Source organism: Panthera uncia, chromosome E3, assembly GCF_023721935.1.
Source record: "Panthera uncia isolate 11264 chromosome E3, Puncia_PCG_1.0, whole genome shotgun sequence".
Taxonomy (NCBI): domain Eukaryota; kingdom Metazoa; phylum Chordata; class Mammalia; order Carnivora; family Felidae; genus Panthera; species Panthera uncia.
Window position 1 is genome coordinate 13,394,328 of NC_064815.1, and position 12,143 is coordinate 13,406,470.

Consider the following 12,143-nt stretch of genomic DNA (forward strand, 5'->3'; position numbering starts at 1 on the left):
ATGCACAAAAAAATAAAATAAAGCACTAAGAGCTTTTAAAAGGCAATGTTGACAGCCACAGATGTTTTCCCCCACCTGCTTCACCTGTTTCACCCCACTCTTGTAAATGGCATCTATCCGTCTTCCTAAGGTAAAGAAATGGCTTGAGTGGGCACTAGGCTCCTCAGTCACTCTTTTAGTGGGACTAAGATGCTCCACTCTTACATTAAAGAAGTGAGTGTTCAGTCTCCAGCCATGGCTACCTGCCCGCCTCCCTGATGGAATGCCTTCTCTTTTCCAGATAATTGCTTATCAGCCCTATGGGAAGTCCGTGGATTGGTGGGCATTTGGAGTCCTGCTGTATGAAATGTTAGCTGGCCAGGTAATTGAATTTTAACTGATTGGTAAGAAAAGTCCTCCCCCAACCCCATCTGCATGGTTTCTCTAGACGAAGGTATCCCGTTGGTACCAGCTCATAGATTGGAAACGCTGTGACTTCCTTGGCCTTAGGGTTAGCTTAGTCTTTTGACTGTTTTTCTTTGTCTTCTCCCTTGAAGCCCCTGAGTATGGCCTCGCTGTGGACCCCAGGGGAAAGGCCCCAATGGTTTGGGGCAGTTGGAGAGGGACAGGCAGGAACCCTCTCTTCCCACACTATCCTCTGCCCCACAGGCACCCTTTGAAGGGGAGGATGAGGACGAGCTCTTCCAGTCCATCATGGAACACAACGTGGCTTACCCAAAGTCCATGTCCAAGGAAGCTGTGGCCATCTGCAAAGGGGTGAGTGAGCCCCTGAAAGCTTGCAGTCAGGACCCCGTGCAAGGACAACTCACCCAGGGAGAGAGGGGGAATGGAGACTGAACTCTTATCTTTCTCCCCACTTGCTGCCCTGTGAGCCTGGCATGGACCTCCCGGAGCAAAGGGGCCTTTTTTCCAATCTGCACAAAAGTACCAGAGAGGTCTGCCTGCAACAGTATCTTGCTGCTGGCTGGGCTCCAGGCTCTAGCCCGGCACAGGGGAATGCATATTGAATGAATGAGATAGGAAACACAGAGTCTTTGCCAAAGAGCTGGGACCCATGGGAAGGTGTGCAAGAGGTCTGCAGCACCGATCTGTCAGCCTCGCCCTGCTCTGCTCTATATGTGTGTGTGGTTAATACTAACAGCGTGTAACTTTTGTCTTAAGAAAATACCATGCAGTGTTGAGTTTAAGGGATTCTCTGGATAAGCTGACCCAAATTTTGTGTCTTCAAAACCCCTGGTCTCCCCTCGCCCAACCCACAAAGGGCTGAAAAGCATACGTACACTATATCCTGCAGTGTATGCAGATTGCACCTGTGAAGAAGGCAGGGCACATGGGTGCTGGTGAAGATTGCTTTGTTATGCATCTGGCATTAAGCCAGATGTGCTTGACCTCGGTGAGTCCCTGCAGATCCTTGGTCCTCACCTTTGGTGCCATCAGGATGATCTGCAGGGCTTTTTCAGATTGTACATAACCTCAGTCTCACCCAGAGATTGTCTGGACATCTGTAAAAGTCTGCAGAAGTCCCCAAGTGGTTTGAGAACCACTGCTTTTAAACCTATTACCCAAATGTGGGAACATTTCAGCTCTGATGGAAGTGTGAAAACGCCGTGAGAGCCGCAGAGAATATGGCTCGTGGATCCTGCCTTTATGAAGTATTCACTCTCCCAGCAGGTGGAGGTACAGGTGCATTTTCAAGGTTAGGGCATGACCATGCCTTCCCAGTGGATTCCCACCTGTGTGTCTGAATAAACCAGGGCTGCCGGTCTTAGATCCTTGGGGCGTTTGCTGGTTTCCCACGGCTCGATCCAGCCCCGTGCTTCCGGGCCCCAGTCAGATGCCTGGTGCTCTGCGTGGATGCAGAAAAGCTGGAAGACGCGGGCACTTTGTATTAGCTGGGCCACCCTCTCCGTGTAGAGCACCTTCTCACACCACCTAGATTCTCACTCTTGGTGACTCATCTGAGCTTTGTATCTCAGCTGTATAGGTTAAGCTGCAAATATCCCTGGGGAAACCACGTGTGACTTTGTCTCAGTCCCCAACATCTTGAAGTGAATTGGGTGAAAATATTTTCTTTGAAAGTATGAGGCAAGGGGAGGGAAAACGAGGAACAGAGAATAGAGATCCAGAGGGCCATGAGGAGCGTAAGTGAGGCTTGTAAAAAAAAAGAGAAGGAGAAGAAGAGGAGGAGGAGAACACAGCATAAGGCCAGTGCAGACCCCTGTAGACATTTTGTTGTGAGGGAGGAAGAGTGGGCGGAGGTCATATACTGAGCTTTTAGTTTGTTTAGCAATTGCCACCATTTAAAGGGCAAGGGATTTCCCATGAACATTAACTTTCCAGTTTCTCTTGAGAAATCTGATCCCGCCATGCTGGTCTGTCATTCCTATAAAGCATGTGATAGCCAGCTGGATGGGAAGCCCATGTCCCCTGAAGGGCGTGCCTTCTCCAGTTTGCAGAAATCCCCATCCGGCCCAGTTTCATCTGGGTTCAAATCCTGGTCCCAGCATGAGCGGCACTATGCCTGTAGGTAAATTCCTCAACCTTGTCTGTGGATTGAGGATAATGATAGTTCCCCGTACAGGATTCTGTGATGATTAAATGAGTTCATACCAGCGGCTCACTTACAACAGAGCCTGGCATTCTGATCCAGAACCCACGGGCCGTTATTATTATTACTGTTGCTGATGCTGGCACTACTACATTACGCACCAGGCCCCTCTTGGCATCTAAGTATGCATACGCTGCCATAGGAGTTGTTTTAATGGGGGATTTGGGAGCCCAAGACCCTTTGCACATCTCACCCCATCCACTTCCTAGGTGTGTGGTCCTACTCTGCAGCTCCGGGCTTCTGTTTCTTTACCTCTAAAAATGGACTAACAACCCTCATTGATCATTGAGTTGTCTGAGAGCATTAACTCAGGTAACATAAGAGAAAGCCCCTTCTGTGGTATCGGCGCATAGTAGGTGCTTAATACACGCTCAAGACATTCCCCTTCACGACTCTGCCCTGCTGGGACAGCTGGGGGTTCTAAGTGGGTCATGGAGGAGAGAGGATTTTCCAGGTCAGCTGCATTCAGCTTCAGCTCCAATTAGCGGTTTCCCTGGTGGAGCAGATTTCTATTAATTTAGGACCCATAACCTTCAGGATTAACTGGCGTGACTTTCTTACTATCGGGTTGGAGGACCTTTCTGAGTTGAGTGGGCTGCGTCCGGTGTGGGCTCTTTCTTCAAGGTTGAGGCTCCAAAGAAGAGAAAACACTCAAGCGAACGGCAGACACTTCCTCCCGAACCGCAGGCCCCAGGGGATGCGTCTGGGAGGTGATCAGAGATCGGAACAGTGATTAAATCCAGCTGTCTGCATGGCTGCAGGCACATCAGCTCAGAGTGCAGTAACTGGGCAGAGACTCGCATTAGTGCTGGATGATTCTGCAGTGGCTTTTCTTCGCTTGGCCATCCTTGTCCTTATGCGGAAATTGAGCTCGGCTTTTGAAAACCGTTCCGTTCCCATTGAAAAGTCCTTTATATATCCATCCCATTAAAGAACCTATTTTCTGCCAGGAAAAAAAAAATTAGTATCACGTGCTCAGAATGCCACTCCCACTTCGAAAAACTTAAAGCAGACAGAAGCCCCCACTGGCCACCCGTTCGCACAAAAGCAAGCAGAACGCATAACACAGAGCAGCTAGAGCTAGGGCGGATCTGTTCAAAGCACGGCTCTGCTACTTAGCTGTGTGCCTCTGGGCAAATGACTACTTCTCTGGACCAGTTTCTTACTGGACAATGAGGATACTAGTTGTAAAGTGAAAATAAAGATGAAAGAGTAATGGCTAGGAAGCCTTTAGCACAGAGCCTGGGTGCACAGGAAGCACTCAGTACACAGAGGCCATCATTGATAGTATCACTGGTAGTGCTAATCAAGACCTCTTAGCCCTTCCTTTCCTCCTATCCTAACCCTACACAGCTGTCAGGGCTTGGCCCAACGTGCTTGCCCTCCATAAACCCTTCCTGACCAAGCCACACCACAGATATCCCTGGGAGCCCACACACGAAGAGCTTTGTTATTAAAAGCCCAAGTTCTGGAGGCACCTGGTGGCTCAGTCGGTTGAGCATCTGACTCTTGATTTCAGCTCAGGGCATGATCTCACAGTTTGTGGGATCGAGCCCTGGGTCGGGCTGCGCACTGACAGCACGGAGCCTGCTTGGGATTCTCTTTCTCCTTCTCTACCCCCTCCACCTCAAAATAAATAAATAAATAAACTTTTAAAAATAACATAAAAGCCCAAGTTCTGGAGAAGGCAGAGGTGAGATCCAAGCTCACCTCTGTCACTTCTCACTTCTCCAAGTCCTTGCTAGTTGTTTAACCTCTTTGAGTGTCTATTCCCATTGAGATGGGAAAAATAATAAACCCACCTCACTGGGTTATTGTGGGAATCAGGTGCGTGCAAATCAGGTAGAAGCTTAGAATAGAAATGCCCACTTATTTCCCCCCTGAGAATATGAGAATAGCACATATGGAGTATATGTGCTCATGTGAGTGTGTGTGTGTGTGTGTGTGTGTGTGAGTATGTGTGTGTATAGGGGGATAGTTTCTGATGACAAGTTATTTGGAAGCAGGAAGCAGGCTAAGCTGAGTGTCCAGCAGGGTAGGTATACATTGCTGGGTTCATCTCTTTGCCGTAATCCATAAATCCCGGGCACAACCCAAGGACTCTGACATCATGGTGTCAGGTCAACTCTGAGAAGCTTTTTGGTCTTATATGTTCCATTGCTTGTTTTTCCTCTTTGAGGGTCTTCTTGTTGGTTGTTTTGTTTTGTTTTGTTTTGTTTTGTTTTGTTTTGAAATCACCAGCTCTGTCTTTGCTCTCTGTGCATTTGCTCAAATCTTGAGATCAGACATATTTTCATGCTGCTTTGGATTCATTTACAAGAGGAAGCCTGTCTGGTTTCATCTTGGAGCATCTATTCATCTTGTTATTTAGCACTGGCTCAGAGACCCAAAGATGGAGGGTTTTGATAATTAAGTAATTTAAATGGAACACCAAAGAAACCTCAGCGGAGTTTAGTGTAATGTGCGATCCAAGCAAAATGAGCTGGGTTAGCTTTTGACTATTTAATGAGCTTTTGGAAAGTAATTACTTGAAACTTGGGTCCATTTGACTAATATTTTTTCTTCTGTTTTGTCATTTTCACAAGCGCTTTACTGAGAAATGCAAATATTATCAGAATGAACGTGGCCTTTGCCTTGGTCACACTCCAGCTTTCTTGAGGTGGGAGGTGGGGCATTTGAAGATATTGAAACTGTCCTCATTAAATGCACCAGTAATTGCATAAAACTCATTCTTAAATCAGAATGCATCGTGTGACATTTCTAACTTGAAGTTCAGGGCCACATTGAGGCTTAGGTCTGATTAACCATAAGCAGTCTTGCTTTGGGACAAGCAGCGGCAGGCACTGTTGTCAGGTCTTCCGATTATAAAGACCTCTCTGGGAAAGTATTGCTGGAATGAAAAGCAGAAGATAAAAATTGAGTCTCTTATTGTCGTTTCTTCCCTAATTCATTGGAGTCCTCATTTCTGAGTGGCTCACGTGTCCTCCGAAGTTCATTAAACTCAACCTTTCTCTTCTCTTGAAGCTGATGACCAAACACCCGGGCAAACGTCTGGGATGTGGACCTGAAGGTGAACGTGACATCAAAGAGCATGCATTTTTCCGGTATATTGATTGGGAGAAACTTGAACGCAAAGAGATCCAGCCCCCGTATAAGCCAAAAGCCGTAAGTAAACTGGTCTGTCTGACTCTTGGCTTCACACGCGTAACATACCCTCTCCTCTCCCGAGTGTGTGCGCCTTCGGTGTTCCAAGGGCTAGACATCGACGGCTCCCTCAAATATGTCTGTAAGTGCTCCCGTTGATGCGCACAGTCACTGGGTACAAAAACGGAGATCTCCGTTCACACAGCCCGGCCTCTACAAATGCGGGAGAGATGCTAGATACGAACTTTTGCTTTATTGGTTCAGTTATTATGACTGTCTTCGCTGGCAACTTTTTGGAGATGTCTCGTCGGTGAGCGGGAGTTCAGGTCCGATTTTGGACCGTGACAAAGAGTCTCATTTTGCCCTCGTTCTTTCCTCGGTTCGACTGTGTTCTTTTCTCTTCAAATTGACATTGAAAAGGCCACGTTACAGTATTTAAATTTAATTCTAAAACATACAGTGTGTCTGAGGCAGTAAATAAAGACAGCTCCACCAGCCAGCTCCCACCCGAGTGAAACAGAATAAAAGCAAAAGCTGGCCCGCTCGTAGACCTCTTGGAGGCTCTGAGTGTAGGTCCAGCTGGGAGGCAATGTCTAGAGTATAAAAAGACAAGCCTCCCATTTCCACAGTTGTGCACACACGGGAGGATTTTCCATCCCCAGAGACTCGGCTGGGCATACTGTCACACCCAGGGAGGAGGAGTTCGCCCTGAATGAATCCAAACTACAGCTCCCCAGACAGGATATTTCTTTGTTAGACTAAGATGAGCGGAGACCCGATGACTTTATTATGAGCTCTGAAACTGCCTACCGAGGCTGAAACATGCACAAAAACACTGTCATTGGAACCGGAAATTGTAAGATCCGTGACGATAACAGTAGTTATGTTGATAGCATTATTATTCATTTCGTGGCCACTTATTACGTGCCAGGCACCCTAGTAAGCACTTCACGTGTGGCATCTGATGAAATCCTCACCACAGCCTGTTACGGAGGTGCTGTTACTCTGTGTCCTGGAAGAGAAAATGGAGAGCTTAAGTGCTCTGTCCAGGGTCACTCGGCCAGTGTGCAAGGACGTAGGGATTCAAATCTCAGACCGCCTGACTCCATCGAGGCATAGCAGAATGCCCAGGGGCAAAGGGCGTGTAGGTTTAGGAAACCTTGCAGGTGGGGCACCTGGGTGGCTCAATTGGTTAAGCGTCTAACTTGGGCTCAGGTCATGATCTCGCGGTTTGTGAGTTCGAGCCCCGCGTCGGGCTCTGTGCTGACAGCTCGGAGCCTGGAGCCTGCTTCGGATTCTGTGTCTCCCTCTCTCTCTGCCCCTCCCCCACTTGCACTCTCTCTTTCTCTTTAAAATATGTAAAAACATACTAAAAAAAAAATTAAACAAACAAAAAAAGAAAGCCTCCCAGGTGACTCTCCCCATCTCCCTGGTGCTGCACCTTCCCGACCATCCCACACCATTAGCATCCCTGCTCTACAGCATCCTTGATGCATCTCTCTGGGCACTCCCTGAGGTTAGGAAGCTAGATTATCTGGAGACAGCCAGTTCCACCTTCCGGCCCTTCTAATTGTGGCAAACCTACATGTTGGTGTCTAATCAGCTTCCCCGGACTGCCATCCCTCTGGCCTGTTCTGTCATCAAGAGCCTCTTTCTCTGCAGAGCACCCTCAGACATTTGCAGATGCTGGTCTTAAATTCCCGAGCCCTGTGGTTTCAGGCCAAATACCACCCCCCCCCCAACACACACACATGCACACCTTCCACCTGCAAGCATGTCCCAAATGACATCACCTGCAGGTGCTGATTGTCTGCCAGGTCATCAGCATCCGTCTTCAAATACAGGCACAGGATTGAGCACGTTTCTAATCGTGTCTGACCCTCAAGTGAATACAGTGGGGTCCAACAAAAATCTCTTGATTATTCTAGAGCTGGTGAACTCTGTTCCCCTGTCTACTCCCCTGTTTCATCACCTGTGATTCAGCGATGTTAATAGTCTCTGCATCAGAGGATCGTTATGACGCGTAAAGTGCTCAGTGCATGCCGGGCATGCAGTCGGCCCTCTTGGAGAGTGGATAATGATTTTTGTTAGCGGCGTCACACATTGATTGATGTCTTGGGTGCAGGGTCTTTGAGGGGTAGAACAGTGTTGAGTCCAACTGATGCTGTTTCCCAAAGATGATGTCCGTGTGTGCACTGGGCGTGACAGAGGGGCACTGCATGTCCTAGGCAGCACTTTCACTTCTAATGAACCATTTGGAAAAAGATCAAAATGGCAGCCTGGGAGAGAAGAACAGGTTCTCCGTTCAGGGAACTGGGAACTCAGAGATGGGACACAAAACTTACGGGGGTTTCATGGGCTATTCATGACGTCTCAAAATGTGGACCCTCCCCTCCACTTGGCCGGTAGAAAGATGCAAATGTCTGCATCTCTCCCAGCGTTGAACCCGGTGACATTCTGGGTAGGGTTCATTCTTTAGTTGTAGAGCAGTGGCTTTCAAAGGGTGGTCCCCAGACCAGCAGAATCATCTGGGAATTTGAGGAATGAAATGCTCCGGCCCCTCCCCAGAAACCGTGACTCAGAAACCCTGCGGGTGGGGCCTCCAGGTGAATCTGATGTGCCCCAGGCTGAGATTCTGTGCTGTGGAATTTAGTGTTAAGAGCTCATGGGGGGTGGGGGGGGGACGTGGCAAGGAGGAAGATTTCTTTAAGGGGAAGACATTGGTTCTCGCCTAGTCTGGGTGAGGGGTGGTGCCTTCTGGGAACGGGTCGTAGGCTCAGGTGCCCACAAGGCCAGGCAGGTAATGTAAATATGAGAGAGGGAGTGGTTGGGGACAGAGGCAGACCGCAGGGTGGGCAAGCTATCTACAAGGCCCCACAGGTGCTCGCCTCCAGCTGCCCAGTTGCAGGGTTGTGGTGACCGTTACTACTGATTGTGATCTTCTTTTTTAATTATCCATAATAACAGCTACCTTTTTCTGAGCATCTTCTACGAGCCAGGTTTGCCCTGCAGGGATACAGGCTCTGCCTTGCTCTATCCTCACCAAGATTTTTAGATGAGAGCTCACTAGTTTTTGATATATCAGCCACACATTGTTAAAAATTAAACCCAGTTCAGGCCGAAGTAAACACATCCACAAGTCATACGAGGCCCAAGGACTCAGTTTAAAATTTTGGGGGGTAGTGATTACTCAAAGTCAGGTTGGCATTTAACCGGTTCCTGTTAGTACTGGTTCTTTACAACTGAGTCCGTGCTGACTGGGTAAATATTTTGAAACTTCCTGCTGAGCAATAATGAATATAAAAATATCTAGCCAGCGCCTGGCTCATAGAAGATACTTAGGAAAAAGGAGCTGTTCTAACCACTGATAATATAAAAAGATTACAATAATTAATAACAGATCAATAGGATCCTCAGACTGTTCTGTGTTCGATAATGGTTTCCAACCAGCCAATGTCTTGAATTCCCTCTGGTGGGTTGAACAGTGGCTTTCAAAGTACAGTGATTGCCCTGGACTGGATATTTCAAGATGTTCAGCCGCCAGCTCTCAGGGGAAGCAGGAACTGCCCTTGCTGCCTGAGACTGAATTAGAAATAATAATAACACATGCATCAGTCTTCCGATTCAACCTGCACCTGTGCCTTTGGGCTGTGGATGCTGGCCTTAGAGTCCTCATCCCACTCAAGGATTTCACATTTCCCTTCCGCACACCCTCCCCGAGGCCCGTGGTAACTGTGTGCAGAGTGCCATGTGCCTTGCGGGTTATTAAAAGGCATGCGTGTATCTGTCAGTGTTCCAGATTCATGCATACTATTAAGCAGAGAACAACGGGAGAAAAAAAAAAAAAAAAACCATGGGGTAATAACAGAGGATTATATTCAAACATCAGTGAAGGGTGCTATTATTGGAGGTTCATTAACGTGGGTTTTGCCATCTTTTGTTATGGCAGGGAGCCGTATGTGGAGCATTGTTCATAACTACTGAGATACACTAGCTTTGGCACATTCTTTCACGTACCTGAGTGGTTTTTTCAAATGTGCATCTGATTGTGTCGCTCTTGCTTAAAGCTTCCCTGATGGCTGGCTCTCTGCTGCCCCCAGAATCGTGCCTGCTGTTCCTTAGCATATGTGGCATCTGGGGATCTTCCGTGGTCCGGCGTCTGCCCCCTCCACAGCTTCAGCTCCTGCCTCCCAAAACAAGCGTTTCTGAGCTTCTTTTGGTTCCTCAAACATGCGACCGCGTTCTCTTCCCTTCCCGGCTCTGTCCGTGCGTAGCCATCCACCTGGGATCCCCACACCCTTCCCCACGCTTCGCCCACCTCCGTCCTCTGTCCCTTGTTGGTGTCTTGCTCCTTCCCCCTCATCAGATCAGGAGAACATCATCCCCTCAGGGAGGCTCTTATTGATTCTCTGCTAGTGTCCTATCAACAAACTCATCACACTTTATTGTAATTGCTTGTTCCACGCGATGTCGGTCTTCTTGACTAGGACTGAAGGGTTCTGACTGTCTTTGTCAGTGTTGATTCCCGGTGCTTAGCCTAAGGTTTAGCACCTAGCCGGCACTTCATAATTTTTACTGAATAAATGAAGGAATCCACGAACGGCTGTAAGGTAAGAGGCTGCAATGCTCTGAGCAGAGGAACATAAGGGGTTCTCTAGGGATATGTACTAGAGCCTGGGGTGCTTTTCTCATGTGCAGAAGGGCATCTCGAATGAATAGGTCGTTGTGTAAGTTCCTAAAGAGCTCGATTTGGGTGCTGAGTTATATCGGTCATGGCATCGTGTGGTTGTGTGCGCAGGGAGAGCATGGGGAAGGGTCGGTGATGCAGCGTGTGAATCCTTGCGCTTTGGATCGGGGGCCGTGGCTCCTGCACTCTGCTGTCGCCCAGCTCAGTGTTATGGGTGCCCTGGGGTCACCTAGCGGATCTTCTTAAATGCTGCTGTGCACACACGAGTCACCTGGGTACCTGGTTACAATATGGATTCTGATTCAGCGGGTCCGGGGTAGGGCCCGAGACGCTGCGTATTTTCACATGTGCTGGGCTGCTGCCGGACCTTTCATCTGCTGAAAGGCAGATCCTGTTGTAGTTAGTATGCCGTGTAGGATGGTGAAGGCTGTGCTGCAGGGGTGTGTAAGCTCTAGTACAGAGCGTGCTGGTGAATGTGGTTCGGGCCACACGGCAGGCTGTGGTGGGTCAGTGTGTGTTGGTGGGTGGTGCTAGTTTGTGTGCTAGAAGGCGGTGTGTGTGGCTGAGCGTGTGGTGGAGCAGTGGGTTGAGAAGCAGGGTGTTCTGGTTCTGTCCTCCTGGGATGTCGCCCAGCGCCCTGGGTCATCCTCTCCGCAGGTGTTTATTGACGTTAGGTACCATTCCAGGTGCTGGAGACACGGAAGTGAAAATAACACAATCTCCGGCTCTCGTGGAACTTCTATTTTAGAAGGAGTGGGCAAACAATAGACGTAGAAATCGGCAAATGGGGGCGTCTGGGTAGTTCAGTCGGTTAAGCGCCCGATTCTTGGTTTTGGCCCAGGTCATGATCTCACAGTTTGCGGGTTCAAGCCCCGTGTCAAGCTCCACGCTGACAGCATAGAGCCCACTTGGGATTCTCTGTCTCCCTCTTTCTGTGCCCCTCCCCTGCTCACTCTCTCAGTCTCTCTCTCTCTCTCAAAATAAATAAATAAACTAAAAAACATCAGCAAATATGTTAGAAGGAGATAAGCATTGTGGACGAAATCAGAGCAGGGGTGAGGATGGTGAGAGGTGGATCAGAGAGAGGTGGCTGGAAAGCCTTGCTGACATTTCAGCAAAGATGGGAGGAAGGTGAGGGACTGTGTGAGCCATGTGTGTATCTTGGGGGGGAGAGTGGTTCGGGCGGTGGTAACAGGTGCAAAGGCCCTGAGGCAAGAGCTTGCTTGGCATGTTCAAGGAAGAGCACAGAATCCAAGTGCTGAGCTGAGTGGGCGAAGGATGGGGGAAAAGAAGATAATACTGGTGAGGCCACGGGAGGGGCAGATGGTTCAGGCCACTGTAGGATCTGTGGCTTCTACTCCGGCTGAGATGGGCAGCGTTTGGAGGGCCCTGGGCAGAGAAATGGCATGATCCGACTTTGGGTTTTCAGAGGATCACTCTGACTGTTGTAGGTGCAGGGGTGAAATCAGGAGACTGGTTCGAGGCTCTTGCGGTCATCCAGGTGGGAGCCAGTGGGCATTTGGACGGGACGGAGCTGCCTGAGGGCCTCCAGGATGTGTTCATATCGGCATACCTAGCCCTCCCTGGTTCCTGGCACCTTGTGGATGCACAGTGATTACCCCAGGGGCCAAGAAGGAATGGATGAAGGAGAATCCCTTCAGACTGCCTGCATAATCGCTCCTCGAGTGTAATGTGGTAGCCAGT

At 49.0% G+C, this 12,143-nt stretch overlaps 1 protein-coding gene across 3 annotated transcripts in view; it reads left to right on the forward strand.

Moving 5' to 3' along the window:
• The window catches only part of PRKCB (protein kinase C beta), a 331,104-nt gene that overhangs the window by 295,479 nt on the left and 23,482 nt on the right, over nt 1-12,143 (forward strand). For all 3 annotated transcript variants that reach the window (XM_049638440.1, XM_049638439.1, XM_049638441.1), the window contains 3 exons: nt 281-361; nt 649-756; nt 5,633-5,773. In XM_049638440.1, the coding sequence (XP_049494397.1) occupies nt 281-361; nt 649-756; nt 5,633-5,773 (330 nt within the window). The remainder of the gene's footprint in view (nt 1-280; nt 362-648; nt 757-5,632; nt 5,774-12,143) is intronic.